Here is a 26,484-nt window from a genome sequence, read left to right as displayed (position 1 = left end):
GTGGAAAGGGAGGATAGGGGCAGTGTGGGGAAAGGAAGATAGGAGCAGTGTGGGGAAAGGAAGGAAGGATAGTAGCAATATGGGTAAAGGGAGGATAGGGGCAGTGTGGGGAAAGGAAGGATAGGGGCAGTGTGGGGAAAGGAAGGATAGGGGCAGCATGGGGAAGGAAGGATAGGAGCAGCGTGGGGAAAGGGAGAATAGGGGCAATGTGGGGAAAGGAAGGATAGGGGCAGTGTGGAAAGGAAGGATAGGGGCAACGTGGGGAAAGGAAGGATAGGGACAGTGTGGGGAAAGGAAGGATAGGGGCAGTGTGGAAAGGGAGGATTGTGGCAGTGTGGAAAGGGAGGATAGGGGCAGTGTGGGGAAAGGAAGATAGGAGCAGTGTGGGGAAAGGAAGGAAGGATAGTAGCAATATGGGTAAAGGAAGGATAGGGGCAGTGTGGGGAAAGGAAGGATAGGGACAGTGTGGGGAAAGTGAGGATAGGAGCAGTGTGCGGAAAGGAAGGATAGGGGCAGCATGGGGAAGGAAGGATAGGGGCAACGTGGGGAAAGGGAGAATAGGGGCAATGTGGGGAAAGGAAGGATAGGGGCAGTGTGGAAAGGGAGGATAGGGGCAGTGTGGGGAAAGGAAGATAGGAGCAGTGTGGGGAAAGGAAGGAAGGATAGTAGCAATATGGGTAAAGGAAGGATAGGGGCAGTGTTGGGAAAGGAAGGATAGGGACAGTGTGGGGAAAGTGAGGATAGGAGCAGTGTGGAAAGGGAGGATAGGGGCAGTGTGGAAAGGGAGGATAGGGGCAGTGTGGGGAAAGGAAGATAGGAGCAGTGTGGGGATAGGAAGGAAGGATAGTAGCAATATGGGTAAAGGGAGGATAGGGGCAGTGTGGGGAAAGGAAGGATAGGGGCAGTGTGGGGAAAGGAAGGATAGGGGCAGCATGGGGAAGGAAGGATAGGAGCAGCGTGGGGAAAGGGAGAATAGGGGCAATGTGGGGAAAGGAAGGATAGGGGCAGTGTGGAAAGGGAGGATAGGGGCAGTGTAGCAAAAGGAAGGAAGGATAGGGACAGTGTGGGGAAAGGAAGGATAGGGGCAGCATGGGGAAATTAAGGATAGGGGCAGTGTGAGGAAAGGAAGGATAGGGGCAGCATGGGGAAAGGAAGAATAGGGGCAACGTGGGGAAAGGAAGGATAGGGACAGTGTGGGGAAAGGAAGGATAGGGGCAGTGTGGAAAGGGAGGATAGTGGCAGTGTGGAAAGGGAGGATAGGGGCAGTGTGGAAAGGGAGGATAGGGGCAGTGTGGGGAAAGGAAGATAGGAGCAGTGTTGGGAAAGGAAGGAAGGATAGTAGCAATATGGGTAAAGGAAGGATAGGGACAATGTGGGGAAAGGAAGGATGGGGCAGTGTGGGGAAAGGAAGGATAGGGACAATGAGGGGAATGGAAGGACGGGGCAGCATGGGGAAAGGAAGGATAGGGGCAGCGTGGGGAAAGGAAGGATAGGGAGAGCATGGGGAAAGGAAGGATAGGGACAATGTGGGGAAAGGAAGGATGGGGCAGTGTGGGGAAAGGAAGGATAGGGGCAGCATGGGGAAAGGAAGGATAGAGGCAGCATGGGGAAAGGAAGGATAGAGGCAGTGTGGGGAAAGGAAGGATAGGGGCAGTGTGGGGAAAGGAAGGATAGGGGCAGTGTGGGGAAAGGAAGGATTGTTCAGCTTGGGGAAAGGAAGGATAGGGGCAGTGTGGGGAAAGGAAGGATACGGGCAATGTAGGGAAAGAAAGGATAGGGGCAGTGTGGGGAAAGGAAGGATAGGGGCAGCATGGGGAAAGGAAGGATAGGGGCAGTGTGGGGAAAGGAAGGATGGGGGCAGCATGGGGAAAGGAAGGATAGGGGCAGTGTGGGGAAAGGAAAGATGGGGCAGTGTGGGCAAAGGAAGGATAGGGGCAGTGTGGGAAAGGGAGGATAGGGGCAGTGTAGGGAAAGGAAGGAAGGATAGGGACAGTGTGGGGAAAGGAAGGATAGGGGCAGCATGGGGAAATTAAGGATAGTGGTAGCATGGGGAAAGGAAGGATAGGGGCAGTGTGAGGAAAGGAAGGATAGGGGCAGCATGGGGAAAGGAAGGATAGGGGCAACGTGGGGAAAGGAAGGATAGCGACAGTGTGGGGAAAGGAAGGATAGGGGCAGTGTGGAAAGGGAGGATAGTGGCAGTGTGGAAAGGGAGGATAGGGGCAGTGTGGGGAAAGGAAGATAGGAGCAGTGTTGGGAAAGGAAGGTAGGATAGTAGCAATATGGGTAAAGGAAGGATAGGGGCAGTGTGGGGAAAGGAAGGATGGGGCAGTGTGGGGAAAGGAAGGATAGGGACAATGAGGGGAAAGGAAGGATGGGGCAGCATGGGGAAAGGAAGGATAGGGGCAGCGTGGGGAAAGGAAGGATAGGGAGAGCATGGGGAAAGGAAGGATAGGGACAATGTGGGGAAAGGAAGGATGGGGCAGTGTGGGGAAAGGAAGGATAGGGGCAGCATGGGGAAAGGAAGGATAGAGGCAGCATGGGGAAAGGAAGGATAGAGGCAGCATGGGGAAAGGAAGGATAGAGGCAGTGTGGGGAAAGGAAGGATGGGGGCAGCATGGGGAAAGGAAGGATAGGGGCAGTGTGGGGAAAGGAAAGATGGGGCAGTGTGGGCAAAGGAAGGATAGGGGCAGTGTGGGAAAGGGAGGATAGGGGCAGTGTAGGGGAAGGAAGGATAGGGACAGTGTGGGGAAAGGAAGGATAGGGGCAGCATGGGGAAATTAAGGATAGTGGTAGCATGGGGAAAGGAAGGATAGGGGCAGTGTGAGGAAAGGAAGGATAGGGGCAGCATGGGGAAAGGAAGGATAGGGGCAACGTGGGGAAAGGAAGGATAGGAACAGTGTGGGGAAAAGAAGGATAGGGGCAGTGTGGAAAGGGAGGATAGTGGCAGTGTGGAAAGGGAGGATAGGGGCAGTGTGGGGAAAGGAAGATAGGAGCAGTGTTGGGAAAGGAAGGAAGGATAGTAGCAATATGGGTAAAGGAAGGATAGGGGCAGTGTGGGGAAAGGAAGGATAGGGGCAGTGTGAGGAAAGGAAGGATAGGGGCAGCATGGGGAAGGAAGGAAGGATAGGAGCAACGTGGGGAAAGGGAGAATAGGGGCAATGTGGGGAAAGGAAGGATAGGGGCAGTGTGGAAAGGGAGGATAGGGGCAGTGTGGGGAAAGGAAGATAGGAGCAGTGTGGGGAAAGGAAGGAAGGATAGTAGCAATATGGGTAAAGGAAGGATAGGGGCAGTGTGGGGAAAGGAAGGATAGGGATAGTGTGGGGAAAGTGAGGATAGGAGCAGTGTGGAAAGGGAGGATAGGGGCAGTGTGGAAAGGGAGGATAGGGGCAGTGTGGGGAAAGGAAGATAGGAGCAGTGTGGGGAAAGGAAGGAAGGATAGTAGCAATATGGGTAAAGGGAGGATAGGGGCAGTGTGGGGAAAGGAAGGATAGGGGCAGTGTGGGGAAAGGAAGGATAGGGGCAGCATGGGGAAGGAAGGATAGGAGCAGCGTGGGGAAAGGGAGAATAGGGGCAATGCGGGGAAAGGAAGGATAGGGGCAGTGTGGAAAGGGAGGATAGGGGCAGTGTAGCGAAAGGAAGGAAGGATAGGGACAGTGTGGGGAAAGGAAGGATAGGGGCAGCATGGGGAAATTAAGGATAGTGGTAGCATGGGGAAAGGAAGGATAGGGGCAGTGTGAGGAAAGGAAGGATAGGGGCAGCATGGGGAAAGGAAGGATAGGGGCAGCATGGGGAAAGGAAGGATAGGGGCAACGTGGGGAAAGGAAGGATAGGGACAGTGTGGGGGAAAGGAAGGATAGGGGCAGTGTGGAAAGGGAGGATAGTGGCAGTGGGGAAAGGGAGGATAGGGGCAGTGTGGGGAAAGGAAGATAGGAGCAGTGTTGGGAAAGGAAGGAAGGATAGTAGCAATATGGGTAAAGGAAGGATGGGGCAGTGTGGGGAAAGGAAGGATAGGGACAATGAGGGGAAAGGAAGGATGGGGCAGCATGGGGAAAGGAAGGATAGGGGCAGCGTGGGGAAAGGAAGGATAGGGAGAGCATGGGGAAAGGAAGGATAGGGACAATGTGGGGAAAGGAAGGATGGGGCAGTGTGGGGAAAGGAAGGATAGGGGCAGCATGGGGAAAGGAAGGATAGAGGCAGCATGGGGAAAGGAAGGATAGAGGCAGTGTGGGGAAAGGAAGGATAGGGGCAGTGTGGGGAAAGGAAGGATGGTTCAGCTTGGGGAAAGGAAGGATAGGGGCAGTGTGGGGAAAGGAAGGATACGGGCAATGTGGGGAAAGAAAGGATAGGGGCAATGTGGGGAAAGAAAGGATAGGGGCAGTGTGGGGAAAGGAAGGATAGGGGCAGCATGGGGAAAGGAAGGATAGGGGCAGTGTGGGGAAAGGAAGGATGGGGGCAGCATGGGGAAAGGAAGGATAGGGGCAGTGTGGGGAAAGGAAAGATGGGGCAGTGTGGGCAAAGGAAGGATAGGGGCAGTGTGGGAAAGGGAGGATAGGGGCAGTGTAGGGAAAGGAAGGAATTATAGGGACAGTATGGGGAAAGGAAGGATAGGGGCAGCATGGGGAAATTAAGGATAGTGGTAGCATGGGGAAAGGAAGGATAGGTGCAGTGTGAGGAAAGGAAGGATAGGGGCAGCATGGGGAAAGGAAGGATAGGGGCAACGTGGGGAAATGAAGGATAGGGACAGTGTGGGGAAAGGAAGGATAGGGGCAGTGTGGAAAGGGAGGATAGTGGCAGTGTGGAAAGGGAGGATAGGGGCAGTGTGGGGAAAGGAAGATAGGAGCAGTGTTGGGAAAGGAAGGAAGGATAGTAGCAATATGGGTAAAGGAAGGATAGGGGCAGTGTGGGGAAAGGAAGGATAGGGGCAGTGTGGGGAAAGGAAGGATAGGGATAGTGTGGTTAAAGTGAGGATAGGAGCAGTGTGGAAAGGGAGGATAGGGGCAGTGTGGAAAGGGAGGATAGGGGCAGTGTGGAAAGGGAGGATAGGGGCAGTGTGGGGAAAGGAAGATAGGAGCAGTGTGGGGCAAGGAAGGAAGGATAGTAGCAATATGGGTAAAGGAAGGATATGGGCAGTGTGAGGAAAGGAAGGATAGGGGCAGCATGGGGAAGGAAGGATAGGGGCAACGTGGGGAAAGGGAGAATAGGGGCAATGTGGGGAAAGGAAGGATAGGGGCAATGTGGAAAGGGAGGATAGGGGCAGTGTGGGGAAAGGAAGATAGGAGCAGTGTGGGGAAAGGAAGGAAGGATAGTAGCAATATGGGTAAAGGAAGGATAGGGGCAGTGTGGGGAAAGGAAGGATAGGGACAGTGTGGGGAAAGTGAGGATAGGAGCAGTGTGGAAAGGGAGGATAGGGGCAGTGTGGAAAGGGAGGATAGGGGCAGTGTGGGGAATGGAAGATAGGAGCAGTGTGGGGAAAGGAAGGAAGGATAGTAGCAATATGGGTAAAGGGAGGATAGGGGCAGTGTGGGGAAAGGAAGGATAGGGGCAGTGTGGGGAAAGGAAGGATAGGGGCAGCATGGGGAAGGAAGGATAGGAGCAGCGTGGGGAAAGGGAGAATAGGGGCAATGTGGGGAAAGGAAGGATAGGGGCAGTGTGGAAAGGGAGGATAGGGGCAGTGTGGAAAGGGATGATAGGGGCAGTGTGGGGAAAGGAAGATAGGAGCAGTGTGGGGAAAGGAAGGAAGGATAGTAGCAATATGGGTAAAGCGAGGATAGGGGCAGTGTGGGGAAAGGAAGGATAGGGGCAGTGTGGGGAAAGGAAGGATAGGGACAGTGTGGGGAATGTGAGGATAGGGGCAATGTGGGGAAAAGAAGGATAGTAGCAGTGTGGGCAATTGAAGGAAGGAGCAGTATGTGGAAAGGAAAGATAGGGGCAATGTTGGGAAATTAAGGATATTGGTAGCGTGAGGAAAGGAAGGATAGGGGCAGCATGGGGACAGGAAGGATAGGGGCAGTGTGGGGAAAGGGAGAATAGGGGCAGTGTGGGGAAAGGAAGGATAGGAGCAGTGTGAGGAAAGGAAGGATAGGAACAGTGTGGGCAAGGGAGTGATAAGGACAGTGTGGGGAAAGGCATGCTAAGGATAGTGTGGGAAAAGGAATGAGGGGGGCAGTGTGGGGAAGGGAATGATAGGAACAGTATGGGGAATGACTTGCATATTTTTTAAATATCTATATTTTAGAATATTTTGGGCATGTGTCACCAAATGATGCAATTACCCCTGGAAAAGCCCCATGCATTCCGTATGGCAAATCCTGTATCTGTGTTCCTTAAGACAACAATAATTAAATGATGAAATATTTTTTTTTATCTCTGCAGGCATTGGTGGTCAACTGCCAGGATATAACATATATGCACCAAGGGAGGTGACAGTGCAAGAAGGACTTTGTGTGCACATCCCATGCACTTTTACAGTACCCAGAGATGTGACATTATCCCAGACTGCCAGGGGTTACTGGTACAGGCCTGATTCCCATGGTGAACTTGTGGCCGCTAATGTTAGATCTTCAATCTCTGATAATGCTAAAGGACGATTCTTCCTGACTGGAGAAGTGTCGAGAGGAGACTGTTCCTTATCCATAAATAATGCACTCTCAGGAGATACAAACTATTATCAATTCAGACTTGAAGATACAGTCAGTTTCAACTACCGGGATATTGTGCCCCATTTGACAGTAACAGGTGAATAAAAGGACCATTTACATTGCAAGTTTCATAATTTAAAACAATTTTTTTAATGTTTCCCTCTTTTTATATACTGGCAAAGTATTTTATAAAAGACATTTCACATAGATGCAAATGGGAAACAGACTAATGCAGCAGTTCCCAATCTCCATCCACTAGGCAGCCTAGCAGTCCATGTTTTAAGGCTATCCCTGCTTGAGCACAGTTGAGTTCATTAGCACCTCAGTCAATTTGATTTAGCAATCCGTGCTTAATTATGCATATCATTAAAACCTGGACTGTTGGGGTGCCTTGAGGAGAAGGGAGCCAATTCAGACCTGATCGCTGTTGTGCAAATTCGCAAGGCGGACAATTATCGATCGACTGCGCATGCATACGGATCATAGTGCGCATGCGCGAGGCCAAACTGCGAAAGAATCCAGCGATTTTTTTCTATCGCTAGGCGCACGCAAGTTGATTGACAGGAAGCGGGCGTTTGGGGGTGGTAAATGGCCATTTTCTGGGAGTGTCAGGAAAAATGCGGGCGTTCCCAAGCGTTCTCAGGGCGGGTGCTTCGGCCCCGATCAGCCTGTGTGTATCGCGCTGTAGGAGTAAGTCCTGGGCTACGCACAGACTGGAAAAATCATTAGATGGTGAGTGAATTGCGAATGGATTTACAGCTCTCTGGCATTCGTAGAAATTTTCGCATGCCGTACGCAGACTTGCGTGGGGTGGATTTTCACTCTGTCTTTGCAGCGACTATCTGATCACAAACCTCTGCAAATTCACAGGTCTGAATTAGGCCCAGAGTTTGGGAATTGCTGGACTAGTTGTGATGGGATCTGGTCCGAAGATCGACAGTGTCTAGGTCAACAATGTTTAGGTCGACCTCTATAGGTCGACAGTCACTAGGTCGACAGGGTCAGAAGGTTGACATGTTCTAGGTTGAAAGGTCGAAAGGTCGACATGAGGTTTTTTTTTAAATCTTTTTTTAAAATTTTTTCATACATAACGATCCACATGGACGACGATTGGAACGGTAATCTGTGCCGAGCACAGCAGCAGCGCAGCGAGGCACCTTGCCCAAAGCATGGCTCGCTTCGCTTGCCATGCGAGGGGACACGGTGCACTAATTGGGGTTCCCGGTCACTCTACGAAGACACCAAAAAACAAAACAAAAACCTCATGTCGACCTTTTGACCTGTCGACCTAGAACAGGTCGACCTTCTGACTCTGTCGACATTCTGACCCTGTCGACCTAGTGACTGTCGACCTATAGTGGTTGACCTAAATATTGTCGACCTAGACACTGTCGATCTAATGATCCACACCCGTTTGTGATGACAGTAGTCGTTAATACAAGATTGTCAGCTGTAGTGAAATGCAAAATTCTTTTTTCAGAAAATGACTGCTTGTATGGGTGCAAAGTAACTACCAATAAAAGTTAATAATATAGGACCTTAGCCTTTAGGCCACTCTTCGGCTTCTAAGTAATGGATCTTGTATATAACATTCTCTTTACTAGCTTCTACAGTGACTTACAAATGTATTTAGCCCCTAAAAAGAAAACAGATTTGGCTGTATTACAATGCTACATCACAGATGATTCCAGACAGAGGGGGTGATTCAGACCTGATCTCCGGGCTGAAAACTTTGCTATCCTGCGTTCAGAGAGTCGCCGCCTACAGGGGGAGTGTAAATTCGCCTGTGCAATTGTGTGATCGCATGTGTTTGCAGAGCTGCAAATATCCACTGTGTGCAGTCTCTGCACAGCCCAGGACTTATTCCTACAGTGCGATCACATCAGGCTGATCGGGGTCGGGGCTGATGTCACACACCCTCTTTGAAAACGCTTGGGAACGCCTGCGTTTTTCCATACACTCCCAATAAATGGTCAGTTACCACCCACAAATGTCCTCTTCCTGTCAATCACCTTGTGAACGCCCGTGCAATCAGAATTTTCGCACCATCCTGTCTCTGATTGGCAATGCCGGTTGTTGCTGTCTGACGCGCGTGCGCATTGAGGTGCATAAATATGTGCAGTTATGACCTGATCGCCTGCTGTGCAAAATATGCACAGCAGCGATCAGGGCTGAATCACCCCCAGAATTCTACTGTGAACCAGTAGCCCTAAAAGTACATTTTCAAACTGATAATTTATTATTGATCTGCAGATATAAAAAAATAATAATAAATAAATAAACTGAAACTGTTGCTTGCATAAGTATTCCAATACGGTAGATGCTAGAATCAAGTGGGCTAAAGCACCTCTGACGTCAGGGGGAGGGGCCATGACACTAGGGGGAGGAGCTAGGCCAGCGGGATAGTTCTTCTACTATCCACACCACCAACTACTCCCTTTAGCAACCCGATGACGAGCGAAGCGGAACGAGCCACCGTGCCCAAAGCAAGAGTACATTTCGTGTACCCTTTTCGGCCATGGCTCCTCCCCCTACTGATGTCAGAGGTCCCTTCTACAACTTGGTTTTAGACCTAACCATTCAAATGCTGCAATCTAGTATCGGCAGTACCACCTTTAGCTGAATTAGCAGTTTTGTCTGTTGGGGTTTCTGCATGCTTGGCACATTGGGCATTATACAGCTACAATTGCAAAATTGCAGATCGGGTAATTATTGGCCATCTGCGCATGCGCTGCGAATGCATTGTGCGTGCGCGGTCTATGATTTGCAATTTTTCTGCGCTCGCATTTTGCCAGAATGTGATCGCAGACTGATTGACAGGCCGCAGCTGTTTGTGGGTGTTCACATAGCATTTGCCGGGAGTGGTTGAGAAAATGCAAGTGTGTCATGGCCATTTTCAGGGCATGCATCTGATGTCAGCTGCGATTGCTGCGGCTTAAAACATGGCGCCCAGTGCTAATGCAGTCTCAATATTGTGTAGCCCTGGATCAACTGGAATTGTCGATGGTACTTGGTTTTTGCGATGCATTTACAATCTTGCAGATGCATTTGCAGAATTGCAAATGCAACGGTGGGCAGCTTGTTGTGGGCTGGGCAGCCTTGTGTACGTGCTGGGCGGCTCTTCCAGTGCGATTGCAGTTGCAGTTCTGCTAAAATTGCAGAACTGCAACTGAAGCTGAATGACATCCACTTTTTGGAGGGGTTATTTGCCCATTTTCCCTTGTAGGTTGCGTGCTTTACTTTGCAAATCGTGCCACAGATCACACTTGCCAACTCTCCCTGATTGTCAGGGAGACTCCTTCAAAACTCTGCAATCTCCTTGACTCCCTGAAGAGTCTAGCAATCTCTCTAATTATGCCTTACCTCCATCAGTAGCTGTTATAATCTTGGAGTAAAATAAAGGAAATCAGAGATATAGGGGTATATTCAATTGAAGTCGGATCCATTACGACATTCATTTGTCGGAATGAATCCGATTTGGGCTATTCAATGACATCTCAATTCGACTTTAAAAAAAGTAGAATTGAGATGCGGGAGGGGAGACGGGGGAGATACGCGGGGAGACGGGAGAGAGCAGCGCTACAGCAGCGGCTATATAGCCGTTGCTGTAGCGCTGCTCTCCCCTGTCTGCCCGCGGCTCTCCCCCGGCTCCCCCCTTCCCATCTCCCTGCCTCTCCCCGTCCCTCCTCTCCCCGTCCCTGCATCGCAGCCGCCGCTCACGGCAGCATCCACCCGGCTCCAGCAAGCGAGGTCTCGCTTGCTGGAGCCGGGTGGACGCTGCTGTGAGTGAGCGGAAGCTGTGACATTCTCCGGCGCTGCTCTCCCCATCTCCGGCGTTGCTCTCCCCGTCTCCGCCACTGCTCTCCCCATCTCACTTCGACTTTTTTTAAAGTCGAATTGAGATGGTCGAAAAGGGGGCCAAAACCTGTCGGTTTTGGCCCTGTTTTCAACACAAGCACGTGGATCGGCAGCTCTTCCGCCGATCCACGGGTTTTTCGACAAGTCGAATTCCTCGACTTGTCAAAAAATTTGGGGTTAGATTGAATAGGTCGGAACCCTTTCCGACCTAAAAAAAAAGTCGAAAACTGCCGTCTTTTCGACAGACGGCAACTTTCGACTTCAATTAAATATACCCCTTATACATTCAAATGGGATCATATGTGCAATTTCCCTGCATTGGTTGTAGGGCATAGTGGCCCTCATTTCGAGTTATTCGCTCTCTAGCTGCTTTTAGCAGCATTGCACACGCTAGGCCGCCGCCCTCTGGGAGTGTATCTTAGCAGAATAACGAACGAAAGATTAGCAGAACTGCTACTAAATAATTCCTTGCAGTTTCTGAGTGGCTCCAGACCTACTCACAGATTGCGATCACTGCAGAATGTTTGGTTCCTGGTTTGACGTCACAAACACGCCCTGCGTTCGGTCAGCCACTCCCCCGTTTCTCCCGCCACTCCTGCGTTTTTCCCTGGCACGCTTGCGTTTTTTAGCACACTCCCTGAAAACGCTGAGTTGACGCCCAGAAACACCCACTTCCTGTCAATCAAGCAACGAACACTCGAGCGACTGAAAAACGTCGCTCGAGCTATAGTACAACTACTAAGTTTTGTGTTAAATTACTTAGCGCATGCGCGCTGCTTACCATGCGCATGCGCATTTTCCACCTGATCGCTGTGCTGCGAAAATCGTCAGCAAGCGAACAACTCGGAATGAGGGCCAGTGATCCCTGGCTACATGCTTTTTCAAATAAGGTTTCTCGTGGCCACTTATATAGAACCGCTTGTGAAACACTATACATGAGCAAGCTCTGAAAAGTATGCGTGTATTTCTTATCAACAAGTAGATGTTACTAACTGCTTTGGGGCTCATTTACATTTGTATGTAAGTCATTTTTATGACACGTCTCTCAGATGTACGAGTCCACATCATCGCTCATAGTCTTCCTGAAATGTTTTTTTCAAAAATAGGCTAGTATGCCACAGATTCTTAATTGGAATGAAAGCTGGACTTGTAGTTTTACCCCACCAGTGGGCCTAAGTCAGACCTGATCGCTCGCTAGTGCTTTTGTGCTTTTTTTCGCAGTCCAACGTTCGCATAGTCGCCGCCCACTGGGGAGTGTATTTTAGCTGTGCAAGTGTGCGATCGCATGTGCAGCCAAGCTGTACAAAAAACTTTGTGCAGTTTCTGAGTTGCCCAAAACTTACTCAGCCGCTGCGATCACATCAGCCTGTCTGGTCCCGGAACTGACGTCAGACACCCGCCCTGCAAACGCTTGGACACACCTGCGTTTTTCCAACCACTCCCAGAAAACGGTCAGTTGCCACCCACAAACGCCTTCTTCCTGTCAATCACCTTGCGGTCAGCTGTACGAATGGATTCTTCGTAAAAGCCATAGCACAGCAACAATCCCGTGCGACATGCCTACGCATTGCGGTGCATACGAATGCGCAGTTCTGACCTGATCGCAACGCTGCAAAAAATCCTAGCATGCGATCAGGTCGAAATGACCCCCAATGTTGCTTTTGGCCTAGATTTGGATCATTGTCCTGCTGGGTGTAGTATGGTATGCCGGCGGCCAGGCTCCCGGCGACCAGCATACTGGCGCCGGAATCCCGACCACTGGCATACCGACAGTGTGGCGAGCGCAAATGAGCCCCTTGCTATCTATTCTCCCTCCAGTGGGGTCGTGGACCCCCAAGAGGGAGATAAAGTGTCGGTATGCTGTGCGCCGGGATCCCGACAGCCGGCAAACTGAAGACCACCCGTCCTGCTAACTTTCTCACAAGTTTTAGTTGTCTAGCAGGCAGAAGCAGGTTGTCTTGCAGTATCTCCCTGTATTATGCGCCATCCATCCATTCTTCAACAAGATGCCCAGTCCCTTCTGATGAAATGCATCCCATACAACAAGATTCCAGCCCCAAAGTCCACTGTTGGGTTGGTGCTTTCTGAGGAATGGGCAGTGTTAGGTTTTTAACACACATAGCATTTAGATTTGTAGCTTTTCTTCAGAGATGACATCTTTCTAGCCACCCTCTCATACATACCAGTTGCATCATGTCAAGAAATCCCTGGGTGCAGTTGCACAAGTAGCCATAAGGAATGGTAATAATGTATATTCACGCAATGATATTTATTATGAGAACTGGTATACAGACATGAGGGAATCCTCATGAGAGGTAAAGTGGAGAGCGGTAAAGTTCCAACCAGTCAGCTCCTGTCGTTTTTCAAAGGGAATGGATCATTAGGTGGACCCCAGTTAGTGTACTCACTCTGCAACCGCTGCGCTTGGCACAGCTTATTATTCCCAATCGTAGTCCACATGGATGGTAAAGTATGAAAAAGTAAAAAAATTACAAAGAACCCTTAAAAACTTGTGTTGACCATATATGTGTGTTGATCGTTGCCATGGCAACCATTTGAACCAGTTGACCTTTTATACATGTTAACAAATAAGCACTGTCGATCTATTACATGTCAACCTAATGACCGTGTTAACCTTTTGACCATGTCAATGTAATGCATGTCGAACATTAGTGACTCTCGACCTTTTTACCAATGACCTATAAACCGGATAACTCTTTTCATACACAGCCTGTAAAATGACAGGTGGGAGCTAGTTGGTTGGTACTTTGGGGTAAATGCATTATACTGGCACATATCATGCGGGTATAATGCTTCCTGCTTTGTCTCTTTATCGAGGGAAAGCAGGAGGCAGCATCTCTGAGATGTATTAACATCGCAGGTGCCAAAGTGGGAGAGTGAAAACTCCCCTCTCTCGCAATCGCTGCCAGACCCCCCACAGCGCATCAGCCTAGTGCTTAAGCGCGATGTCTCTGCCCCTGCACAACTCCACTGGGCATGCCCGAGATCGTGCTACTCTTGAAATATGTTCTGTGCATCCTCGGAGCCAGCAGCCACTGCAGCCAGGGATATTTCTCCTTCTTCATACATGGGGAAGAAGCTGTAGCAGCCCACATAACGTTGCTGATATCACTTCCCAGCCATAACTAGCCTTTATACATCTACCCCCTAATCTCCGTCTACGTTATCTCTCTCCAAAGCTTAGCACATGGAGTCCTTAAGGCCTGAGACAGCTTCGGTTATAGGACCCTCCCTACTCTGTAAGCAGAAACAGATGGTAATGCTTGTCAATTGACAATGGGGGTCATTCCGAGTTGATCGCTCGCTGGCTAGTTTTAGCAGCCGTGCAAACGCTATGCCGCCACCCACTGGGGAGTGTATTTTAGCTTAGCAGAAGTGCGAACGCATGTGCAGCCGAGCTCTGCAAAAACAGTTTGTGCAGTTTCAGAGTAGCTCTGAATCTACTCAGCGCCTGCGATCACTTCAGCCTATTCGTGTCCGGATTTGACGTCATACACCCGCCCAGAGAACGCCCAGCCACACCTGCGTTTTTTCAGACACACCTGCGTTTATGCAAACACTCCCTGAAAACGGTCAGTTGACACCCAGAAACGCCCCCTTCCTGTCAATCTTCTTGCGGCCGTCAGTGCGACTGAAAACTTCGCTAGAACCTGTGCACAACCACAACGGGCTTTGTACCCGTACAATGCGCGTGCACATTACGGTGCATACCCATGCGCAAAAATGCAGATTTTCAACCTGATCGCTGCGCAGTGGAGGTAATTCAGAGTTGATAGCAGCAGCAAATTTGTTAACAGTTTGGCAAAACCATGTGAACTGCAGGTGTGGAAGAGATAACATTTGCAGAGAGATTTGGGAGTGTGTTTTAGCTTAGCAGAAGTGCGAATAAAAGGATCGCAGAGCGGCTACAAAATAATTTTGTGCAGGTTCATCGTAGGTTCAGACCTACTCAGTGCTTGCGATGCCTTCAGACTGTTCAGTTCCTGTTTTGACGTCACGAACACGCCCTGCGTTCGCCCAGCCACGCCTGCATTTTTTCTGGCACGCCTGCGTTTTTTCGAACACTTCTTGAAAATGGTCAGTTGACACCCAGAAACGCCCACTTCATGTCAATCACTCTGCGGCCAGCAGTGCGACTGAAAAGCTTCGCTAGACCTTGTGTGAAACTACATCGGCTGTTGTGAAAGTATGTTACGCATGCGCATTGTGCCACATACACATGCGCAGAAGTGCCTTTTTTTTGCCTCATCGCTGCACAGCAAACGATTGCAGCTAGCGAACAACTCGGAATGACCACCATGGTTTTGCCCAACTGCTAACAAATTTGCTACTGCGATCAACTCTGAATTAGGCCCAGTGTATCTTTAGTTTCTCCAGTCCTTTAGACTCAGCATCAGACCAAACTGAGTAAGGGTCATTTACAGAAGGGAACAATCATTGTGCATATGTCATTTCATCATCTACCTATTGATTGACCTGAGTTGATGAATCATGAGAGGCTACTTTATGTGTAGACCAGTGGTTCTCAATCTGTGTGCTGTGGTACCCTGGGGTGCCCCAGGACACTTGCAGGGGTGCCCTGGGTTGGTGGTCCAGGACCAATTCAAATTGTTTATGGTCTATGTAATTGGTAAAACCAGTGCTGGTGGCTGCCAATTATAATATATGTGGACAAAAAGAAGCAAATCTTATCCCCCACCATATTACTGACCCTAAAGGTGTGTACACACGGTGAGATCCTTGCTATGCCCGTTTTGACTATGCAATTTCCCGTGAACAGCACAGATCTTGACTATCTGTACTTTCGATTTTTACTGTGTACGGTTTTGATTAAGTGCCATTTTTGACTATAGTTTGTACTGGATAGTGAGAGAGTGACTTGCCTGCAGTTTATTTAGCCTTGCAATACCAACCCCACGGGACCGCGCTTTGGGATCGAATCGGGATCGCAAGCTGCCAAACACCTTGGGGGTGATTCCGAGTTATTCGCTCGCTAGCAGATTTTAGCAGCATTGCACGCCTGCGTTTTTCCGCAAACGCCGTGAAAATGCTGAGTTTCCGCCCAGAAACACCCACTTCCTGTCAATCACACTCCGATCTCTTCAACGATGAAAATTCTTCTTTCGGACGTGAGTAAATCTACTAAGTTTTGAGCTAAAATACTTAGCGCATGCGCACTGCGTACCGTGCGCATGCGCATTTTCACATTAATCGCTCCGTTGCAAAAAGCGGCAACGAGCGAACAACTCGGAATGACCCCCCTTGAGATGTGCACTAACTTTCCTTAAGATTTTGACAATATAGTCAAAGTCTTACAGATTTATCTCACCGTGTGTACACACCTTCAGGATGACATATAAACACAATTGACTTAATGTAATATTTCATTCTAAATTTCTCAATATGAAACTTTTGGCCTAGGGGCGCCGTGAAACAAATTCTGATACTCTAGGGCACCGTGTTTCAAAAAAGTTTGGGAACCACTGGTGTAGAGTAATGTTGGAACAGAACAAGTAGAATTTGGCTCGCCATATAAATATGTTTCTAAATTTGTTTATAGACTTACACGATCAACCTGAGATCTCTCCAGTGAAGAGTTTGGTTGCTGGTAAAGAGGTGACACTTACCTGCACGAGTCCTGGACGATGTGCTGGATATCCTCCAATTATCACATGGACAGGAGTACAGGGGAGTTCTACAGATTTCCAGTCTAATTATACAGATGGTAACAGGACATACTTCTCCAACTTCACATTCATAGCTGGGCAGAGAGACAACCAGTCACCACTCACCTGCACTGTGACATTCCAGCCCAGCATGGTGACAACCAGAAAGACGGTTATTTTACATGTTGAATGTAAGTCTGATTGTCTTCATGTCTTGTATTACGTACTAATCTTATTATCCATATATTATACACAGCAGGGTCTATGTACTAAAGCAAATTGGAAGACAGACTGGTCGATCTGCTCTTTTTCCTACAAATTTGCCTCCTCTAAGTCACAATTCATGGTCATCTGCCGGGGACTTACCTGGAAAAGGAGCCATGTTGGATCAAGTGTGCACATGCATGATAGTGTCATTAAACACTGCGTGTAGTGAATGCTTTGCCCTCTACCTTTCTTCTAGGGGCATATTATTAGGGCATGGGGTCCATGTGCAATTTCTGAGGAGTCTTCACCTGGAAGAAATTGCACCAATACAAGCGCTGGAGGCGCTGTGCTAGAGTCTACTGCTCGTGTTCAATAGCTCCATATTTCTAAAGAAAGCACCAGGAAAATAGCACCGACAATTGCAAGTAAAGTCAATAGCTCCAGCCATCCACCAATCAGCGTGCTGACAGCCACTCACTGTCTGGCTGCAGGCTGGGAGGCCGGTAGAGAATGCTCTCTGGCCACTCTGATTGTGTGACCACCGCCTGCCCCTGCTCGGAGGCCCCTAGAATTGTGGGGCCCTGGGCAGCCACCTGGTGTGCCTATACATCAGGATGGCCCTGAAGACAGCATGACAGTTACCTGTGGGGAACAGGGAAGAAAGGGGATGAAAGAGCTTGATTCTCTGGTGGAACCAATTGTGGCTGCATCTATTGCCATATACGTGTCTGAGTCATTATGCTAATGCCTCCTCTAATTTTTAAAGAACCTCAACGCCCACTTACAGTGTCTTAGGACATTGCATTACCATCGGCACACTATCAGAACTTGCACCTGCATTATGGCAGGTTCAGTTTCTCCTTCTAAGTAGCCTTTTCAGTGACATGCCCGGGAAACCCTTATTGCATCCCAGGAATTGCATCAATCACTGGTCACCTGCGCACATATCGGCACTGTACCCACCTCTGGCTCAGGCACAACTAACACACAGGGCTGCCCTGCACAGAGAGAAGAACATTTCTACTACTGTATGCGCATTATACATTTTACTCTGTTCAAATAGGAATTTCCTCCACCCTAAATAAATTTCTCACAAACATAGACTGTAAGTCTTTATATCCCCTATATTGTTAGGGGATGTAGTTAGGATCCCAGTGCTCGGGATCCCGACAGTCAGAATGCTAGCGCCGGAATACAGACATCTGTCATATTTATGACATCGGCACCCCAGTAGGCAGGATCCCGAACGCAAGTATCCCGGGAAGGTTAGGGTTAGGCTGTGGGGTGGTAGGGTTCGGTGTTGGCTGCGGGGCTGGGAGGTTAGGGTTAGGCTGTGGGGTGGTAGGGTTCGGTGTTGGCTGTGGGGCTGGGAGGTTAGGGTTAGGCTGTGGGGTGGTAGGGTTCAGTGTTGGCTGCGGGGCTGGGAGGTTAGGGTTAGGCTGTGGGGTGGTAGAGTTCGGTGTTGGCTGCGGGGCTGGGAGGTTAGGGCTAGGCTGTGGGGTGGTAGGGTTCGGTGTTGGCTGCGGGGCTGGGAGGTTAGGGTTAGGCTGTGGGGTGGTAGGGTTCGGTGTTGGCTGCGGGGCTGGGAGGTTAGGGTTAGGCTGTGGGGTGGTAGGGTTCGGTGTTGGCTGCGGGGCTGGGAGGTTAGGGCTAGGCTGTGGGGTGGTAGGGTTCGGTGTTGGCTGCGGGGCTGGGAGGTTAGGGTTAGGATGTGGGGTGGTAGGGTTCGGTGTTGGCTGCGGGGCTGGGAGGTTAGGGCTAGGCTGTGGGGGGAGGGTTAGGTATAGATAAGATAAGAATAATTTATTGTCACTGTACATGGACATGTATAGCAAAATTACATACAGTTCTCATGTCATATACACCAGATAAAATACATCACATAAGTTTAGCAAAGTTGAGAATTCAAACCAACAATCACAGAGGGGAAGAAACTATTTCTTAACCTAGTGGTACGACATTTTAAACACCTATAACGTCTCCCCAATGGCAAAAGGGAAAAACACAAATTACAGGGGTGACCCAAATCTTTAATCATCTTGGTTGCCTTCGACAGACTCCTCGCGGTGAATACATCCGCCAACCTAGGCAAGGGTTGGCCAATGATACTCTCCGCAGATTTAATAACTCTTTCCAAGGAAACAAGATGCGAACACTTGGCATTACCATACCACACCGTGATCGCGTAGGTCAGCAAGCTCTCAATCACACAGCGATAAAAGTTAACAAGAGTAGATTGCTGCAGACCTGCTGCTCGGAGCTACCGTAAGAAAAAAAGACGCTGCTGAGCCTTCCCAACCACGGACGTGATATGCAAGGACCATGATAAATCCTCCGTGAATGTTATCCCCAAAAATGTCACATCGGTAACTCTTTTCTCCTCCTCACCATTCAATATCAATGGACAGATGCTGTTTTTTTTAGATTTCCTAAAGTCTATCACAACCTCCTTGGTTTTCTTACTATTTAATAACAGGTTGTTTTTAACCCCCCACTCAGCGAGCCTTCTCACTTCCTCTCTGTAACCACTCTCATCTCCACCAGTTATCAAACCCACCAGAGTGGTATCATCCGCAAACTTAATCACAGAGATTGTCTCCAAATTAGACTCACAGTCGGAGGTATACAAGGAATATAAGAAGGGACTTAAAAACACAACCCTGCGGAACTCCTACGTTTAACACCAGTACCGAAGACAAGTCAGAGCCCAGTCTGACTGTCTGCGGGTGATCTATCAGGAAATCCAACAGCCAATTACATATGGTCGTATCATATCCGATCTTTAAAAGCTTTTTTACTAACACCGCCGGCACTACCGTGTTAAAGGCGGAGCTATAATCCACAAATAACAATCTAGCATAGGTGTCTCTATTTTCAAGATGTCTATGAAGCACCATAAGAGCTGCGTCCTCCGTTGATCTGTTCGACCGATAGGCAAACTGATTAGGGTCAAATCCCGATGGGATGACACTTTTTAGATGGACAAAAAGAATTCTCTCAAAACATTTCATAATCAATGAAGTGAGAGCAATCGGCCTATAGTCGTTCAGACCAATGACCGACTCAGTCTTAGGAATTGGAACAATTATTGAAGTTTAAAAACACAGTGGAACAGTGCATTGACTCAGTGAAAAGTTAAAAATCTTTGTAAAAATGCCTGCCAGCTGCTCAGCACACGCCCGTAATACTCTGCCTGGAATACAATCCGGGCCAGGAGACTTCCTTACGTTCGTTCTGCTAAAACAATCCCTAACCTCAACTTCAGTTAGGGTCAGAAAACTATCTGAGTGGAATCTAAAAGAATTACCAGTAGAAGAGTCAACCTCTTCAAAGCATGCATAAAAATGATTTAGCTCATCAGCCGAAGGACCGCCTGTCCTGACAGAAGTAGAACTTTTGTAATCAGAGATGCATTTAATTCCTCTCCACATCATTCTTGCATCACCTGATTCCTTAAAATGGTTTTCAATCTTACTCGAATAAGCTTCCTTAGCAAGACGAATACCTTTTTTTAAGTTAAAACGGGCAGTCATATAAGCTAATTTATCTTTTACTCTAAACGCCCTATGCCTAGCTCTCAATAGAGAACGAACCTCACTGTTCATCCAAGGTTTGTCGTTTGGGAAGGTACGAACTAACTTCCTCTTAGTAACACTTTCTATGCAACAATTGATATACAATGACACCATTGATGCCAAGCGATCGTTATCAACACCTAAATCCCCAGTAGCCTCCTCAATAAACTGATCCCAGTCAGTACACTCAAGGCAACCCTGCAAACTTAATAAAGCTCCCTCTGGTTAGATCTCAACTTCCTTAGTAATTGGTCGGTCCCTCCCTAATACCGACATTATCTGGGAATTAACCAGAGTGATGAGTGATCGGACTGCACAACATGAGGACACAAAAGACATTTGTATGCATGTTTAACGTTAGTATAAACATGGTCAAGAGTGTTAGCCCCCCGAGTTGGTACCAAAACATTCTGTACAAATTTGGGAAATACAGATCTTAAATTTGCCTGATTAAAATCACCGGCAACAATAAATGCACAGTCCGGGTGTAGCGTCATCTGTTTGGAAAAAGAAATGAGCAAGATATCTAATGCCAAGGCAATATTCGCTTGCGGGGGGATATACACTGCGGCCACAAAAACCACAGCAAATTCCCGGGGCAAATAAAATGGTCTACACCGCATAAGCATGAGTTCCAAATCAGCAGAAAAAAAGGTCTCAATCAGATCCGCGTTGGAACACCATCGATCGTGGATATATATGCAGAGACCACCACCTTCTTTCTTTCCAGACTCAGAAGTCCTATCGAATCTAAATAAAGTCCTATCAGGCAATTCAAAAGGACAATCCGGCTGTGGGGAGGGAGTGTTAGAGTTAGGCTGTGGGGCTGGGAGGTAAGGGTTAGGCTGTGGGGAAAGGGTTAGGTGTAGGATACAGTGAGATAGTGGTAGGGTTAGGCTGCGGGGAGGGAGGGATAGGGTTAGGCTGTGGGACTGGGAGGTAAGGGTTAGGCTGTGGGGAAAGGGTTAGGTGTAGGATGCAGGGAGATAGTGGTAGGGTTAGGCTGCGGGGAGGGATAGGGTTAGGCTGTGGGACTGGGAGGTAAGGGTTAGGCTGCGGGGAGAGGGTTAGTTGTAGGCTGCAGGGAGATAGTGGTAGGGTTAGGCTGCGGGGAGAGGGTTAGTTGTAGGCTGCAGGGAGATAGTGGTAGGGGTAGGCTGCGGGGAGAGGGTTAGTTGTAGGCTGCAGGGAGATAGTGGTAGGGTTAGGCTGCGGGGAGGTTAGGCTTAGGGGGCAGGGAGGTTAGGGTTAGGCTGCAGGGAGAGGGTTAAGTGTAGGCTGCAGGGAAGGAGTGGTAGGGTTAGACTGCAGGGGCTGGGTTAGGCTTAGGCTGCGCTGGGGGGGGGTTGGGTTAGGCTGCATTGAGGAGAGCTTAGGGGTTAGGCTGCAGGAACCAAGCAGTGCCATAACTAGACATTTTAGCGCTGTGTGCAAGAAACAGCATCAGCGCCCCCCACCTCCCATATTTAAAACAGGGCCGGTGCGTGCTGTAAAATACAGGGGCGTGGCTTCATGGGGAAGTGACATGGACATAAAATAATACCAATTCAAATTACACCACACAGTACTTATACACATTACACCAGGTAGAGCCCCAATCACACTTTACTGCAGGCAGAGCCCCTATTTACACAGTATGGCAGGTAGTGCCCCTTTTTACAGGGGAGAGTGTTATACAGAGGAAGAGATGAAGGAGGGAGTTATACAGAGGTAGAGATGAAGGAGGGCGTTATACAGAGGGAGAGATGAACGAGGGAGTTATACAGAGGGAGAGATGAAGGAGGCAGTTATACAGAGGGAGAGATGAAGGGGGCAGTTATACAGAGGGAGAGATGAAGGAGGCAGTTATACAGAGGGAGAGATGAAGGAGGCAGTTATACAGAGGGAGAGATGAACGAGGGAGTTATATAGAGGGAGAGATGAAGTAGGGAGTTATACAGAGGGAGAGATGAACGAGTGAGTTATATAGAGGGAGAGATGGAGTAGGGAGTTATACAGAGGGAGAGATGAAGGAGGCAGTTATACAGAGGGAGAGATGAAGGAGAGTGTTATACAGAGGGAGAGATGAAGGAGAGTGTTATACAAAGCAGTGGCGTGCGGTGAGGTCAGATGCTGGTGAGGCACTACAGCCATAATGATCACCGAATCCTGCCGATGACCCCTACCACCGCCGAGCCAATGCCCGCTACTGCCTCTGAGCCAATGCCCGCTGCCGCCGCCAATGGCTTACAAACTTGCCCACCATCAACTGACCCAGCCCTCCAGGGATAGATGAAAGAGGGAGTTATACAGAGGGAAAGATGAAGTAGGGAGTTATACAGAGGGAGAGATGAAGGAGAGTGTTATACAGAGGGAGAGATGAAGGAGGGAGTTATACAGAGGGAGAGATGAAGGAGAGAGTTATACAGAGGTAGAGATGAAAGAGGGAGTTATACAGAGGGAGAGATGAAGGAGAGAGTTATACAGAGGGAGAGATGAAGGAGAGAGTTATACAGTGGGAGAGATGAAGGAGAGAGTTATACAGAGGGAGAGATGAAGGAGGGAGTTATACAGAGGGAGAGATGAAGGAGGGAGTTATACAGAGGGAGAGATGAAGGAGAGTGTTATACAGAGAGAGATGAAGTAGAGTATTATACAGAGGGAGAGATGAACGAGGGAGTTATACAGAGGGAGAGATGATGGAGAGAGTTATACAGAAGAAGTGATGAACGAGGGAGTTATACAGAGGGAGAGATGAACGAGGGAGTTATACAGAGGGAGAGATGAACAAGGGAGTTATACAGAGGGAGAGATGAAGGAGAGTGTTATACAGAGAGAGAGAGAGAGAGAGAGATGAAGGAGAGTGTTATACAGAGGGAGAGATGAACGAGGGAGTTATACAGAGGGAGAGATGAAGGCAGGAGTTAAACAGAGAGAGAGATGAAGGAGAGAGTTATACAGAGGGAGAGATGAACGAGGGAGTTATACAGAGAGAGAGATGATGGAGAGTGTTATACAGAGGGAGAGATGAACGAGGGAGATATACAGAGGGAGAGATGAACGAGGGAGTAATACAGAGGGAGAGATGAAGGAGGGAGTTATACAGAGGGAGAGATGGAGAGCGTTATACAGAGGAAGAGATGAAGGAGAATGTTATACAGAGGGCGAGATGAAGGAGGGAGTTATACAGAATGAGAGATGAAGGAGAGAGTTATACAGAGGGAGAGATGAAGGAGGGAGTTATACAGAATGAGAGATGAAGGAGGCAATTATACAGAGGGAGAGATGAAGGAGGGTGTTATACAGAGGGAGAGATGAAGGAGGGAGTTATACAGAGGGAGAGATGAAGGAGAGAGTTATACAGAGGTAGAGATGAAAGAGGGAGTTATACAGAGGGAGAGATGGAGAGAGTTATACAGAGGGAGAGATGAAGGAGGGAGTTATACAGAGGGAGAGATGAAGGAGAGACTTATACAGAGGGAGAGATGAAGGAGGGAGTTATACAGAGGGAAAGATGAAGGAGGGAGTTATACAGAGGGAGAGATGAAGGAGAGTGTTATACAGAGAGAGAGAGAGATGAAGGAGAGTGTTATACAGAGGGAGAGATGGACGAGGGAGTTATACAGAGGGAGAGATGGACGAGGGAGTTATACAGAGGGAGAGATGAACGAAGGAGTTATACAGAGGGAGAGATGAAGGAGGGAGTTATACAGAGGGAGAGATGAAGGAGAGTGTTATACAGAGAGAGAGATGAAGGAGAGTGTTATACAGAAGGAGAGATGAACGAGGGAGTTATACAGAGGGAGTGATGAAGGAGGAAGTTATACAGAGGGAGAGATGAAGGTGAGCGTTATACAGAGGAAGAGATGAAGGAGAGTGTTATACAGAGGGAGAGATGAAGGACGGAGTTATACATAGGGAGAGATGAAGGAGGGAGTTATACAGAAGGAGAGATGAAGGAGAGAGTTATACAGAGGGAGATATGAAGGAGGGAGTTATACAGAGGGAGAGATGAAGGATAGAGTTATACAGAGGGAGAGATGAAGGAGGGAGTTATACAGAAGGAGAGATGAAGGAGGGAGTTATACAGAGGAAGATATGAAGGAGAGTGCTATACAGAGGGAGAGATGAAGGAGGGAGTTATACAGAGGGAGAGATGAAGGAGGGATTTATACAGAAGGAGAGATGAAGGAGGGAGTTATACAGAGGGAGAGATGAAGGAGAGTGTTATACTGAGGGAGAGATGACGGAGAGTATTATACAGAGGGAGAGATGACGGAGTGTGTTATACAGAGAGAGAGATGAAGGAGAGTGTTATACAGAGGGATTGATGAAGGAGGGAGTTATACAGAGGGAGAGATGAAGGAGGGAGTTATACAGAGGGAGAGATGAAGGAGGGAGTTATACAGAGGGAGAGATGAAGGAGGCAGTAATACAGAGGGAGAGATGAAGGAGGCAGTTATACAGAGGGAGAGATGAAGGAGAGTGTTATACAGAGAGAGAGAGAGATGAAGGAGAGTGTTATACAGAAGGAGAGATGAAGGAGAGTGTTATACAAAGGGAGAGATGAAGGCGGGAGTTATACAGAGGGATAGATGAAGGAGAGTGTTATATAGAGGGATAGATAAAGGAGGGAGTTATACAGAGGGAAAGATGAAGGAGAGTGTTATACAGAGGGAGAGATGAAGGAGGGAGTTATACAGAGGGAGAGATGAAGGAGAGAGTTTTACAGAGGTAGAGATGAAAGAGGGAGTTATACAGAGGGAGAGATGAAGGAGAGAGTTATACAGAGGGAGAGATGAAGGAGGGAGTTATACAGAGGGAGAGATGAAGGAGGGAGTTATACAGAGGGAGAGATGAAGGAGGGAATTATACAGAGGGAGAGATGAAGGAGGGTGTTATACAGAGTAAGAGATGAAGGAGGTAGTTATACAGAGGGAGAGATGAAGGAGAAAGTTATACAGAGGTAGAGATGAAAGAGGGAGTTATACAGAGGGAGAGATGGAGAGAGTTATACACAGGGAGAGATGAAGGAGGGAGTTATACAGAGGGAGAGATGAAGGAGAGAGTTATACAGAGGGAGAGATGAAGGAGGGAGTTATACAGAGGGAAAGATGAAGGAGGGAGTTATACAGAGGGAGAGATGAAGGAGAGTGTTATACAGAGAGAGAGATGAAGGAGAGTGTTATACAGAGGGAGAGATGGACGAGGGAGTTATACAGAGGGAGAGATGATGGAGAGAGTTATACAGAAGAAGTGATGAACGAGGGAGTTATACAGAGGGAGAGATGAAGGAGGGAGTTATACAGAGGGAGAGATGAAGGAGAGTGTTATACAGAGAGAGAGATGAAGGAGAGTGTTATACAGAGGGAGAGATGAACGAAGGAGTTATACAGAGGGAGAGATGAAGGAGGGAGTTATACAGAGGGAGAGATGAAGGAGAGTGTTATACAGAGAGAGAGATGAAGGAGAGTGTTATACAGAGGGAGAGATGAACGAGGGAGTTATACAGAGGGAGAGATGAAGGAGGAAGTTATACAGAGGGAGAGATGAAGGTGAGCGTTATACAGAGGAAGAGATGAAGGAGAGTGTTATACAGAGGGAGAGATGAATGACGGAGTTATACAGAGGGAGAGATGAAGGAGGGAGTAATACAGAAGGAGAGATGAAGGAGAGAGTTATACAGAGGGAGATATGAAGGAGGGAGTTATACAGAGGGAGAGATGAAGGAGAGTGTTATACAGAGGGAGAGATGAAGGATAGAGTTATACAGAGGGAGAGATGAAGGAGGGAGTTATACATAGGGAGAGATGAAGGAGGGAGTAATACAGAAGGAGAGATGAAGGAGGGAGTTATACAGAGGGAGAGATGAAGGAGAGTGTTATACAGAGGGAGAGATGAAGGAGGGAGTCATATAGAGGGAGAGATGAAGGAGGGAGTTATACAGAGTGAGAGATGAAGGAGAGTGTTATACAGAAGGAGAAATAAGAGAGGGGAGAGTGTTATACAGAGGGATAGATGAAGGAGTGAGTTATACAGAGGGAGAGATGATGGAGGGAGTTATACAGAGGGAGAGATGAAGTAGGGAGTTAAACAGAGGGATAGATGAAGGAGGGAGTTATACAGAGTAAGAGATGAAGGAGGGAGTTATACAGAGGGAGAGATGAAGGAGGGAGTTATACAGAGGGAGAGATGAAGGAGGGAGTTATACAGAGGGAGAGAAGAAGGAGGGAGTTATACAGAGTAAGAGATGAAGGAGGGAGTTATACAGAGGGAGAGATGAAGGAGAGAGTTATACAGAGGGAGAGATGATGGAGAGAGTTATACAGAAGAAGTGATGATCGAGGGAGTTATACAGAGGGAGAGATGAACGAGGCAGTTATACAGAGGGAGAGATGAAGGAGAGTGTTATACAGAGAGAGAGAGAGAGAGAGAGATGAAGGAGAGTGTTATATAGAGGGAGAGATGAACGTGGGAGTTATACAGAGGGAGAGATGAATGAGGGAGTTATACAGAGGAAGAGCTGAAGGAGAGTGTTAT

General features: G+C 48.4%; 1 protein-coding gene across 1 annotated transcript in view; it reads left to right on the top strand.

Annotated features, from left to right (window-relative positions):
- The window catches only part of LOC134965161 (sialic acid-binding Ig-like lectin 10), a 111,509-nt gene that overhangs the window by 42,025 nt on the left and 43,000 nt on the right, over window positions 1-26,484 (top strand). Inside the window, exon 2 of the mRNA XM_063941682.1 lies at window positions 16,078-16,374. Within this exon, the coding sequence (XP_063797752.1) occupies window positions 16,078-16,374 (297 nt within the window). The remainder of the gene's footprint in view (window positions 1-16,077; window positions 16,375-26,484) is intronic.

The sequence above is a fragment of the Pseudophryne corroboree genome, chromosome 10 (genome assembly GCF_028390025.1).
Source record: "Pseudophryne corroboree isolate aPseCor3 chromosome 10, aPseCor3.hap2, whole genome shotgun sequence".
NCBI classification, from domain to species: domain Eukaryota; kingdom Metazoa; phylum Chordata; class Amphibia; order Anura; family Myobatrachidae; genus Pseudophryne; species Pseudophryne corroboree.
The sequence above is the reverse complement of the archived record's forward strand: the minus strand, read 5'-3'. Positions and strand labels throughout refer to the sequence as shown.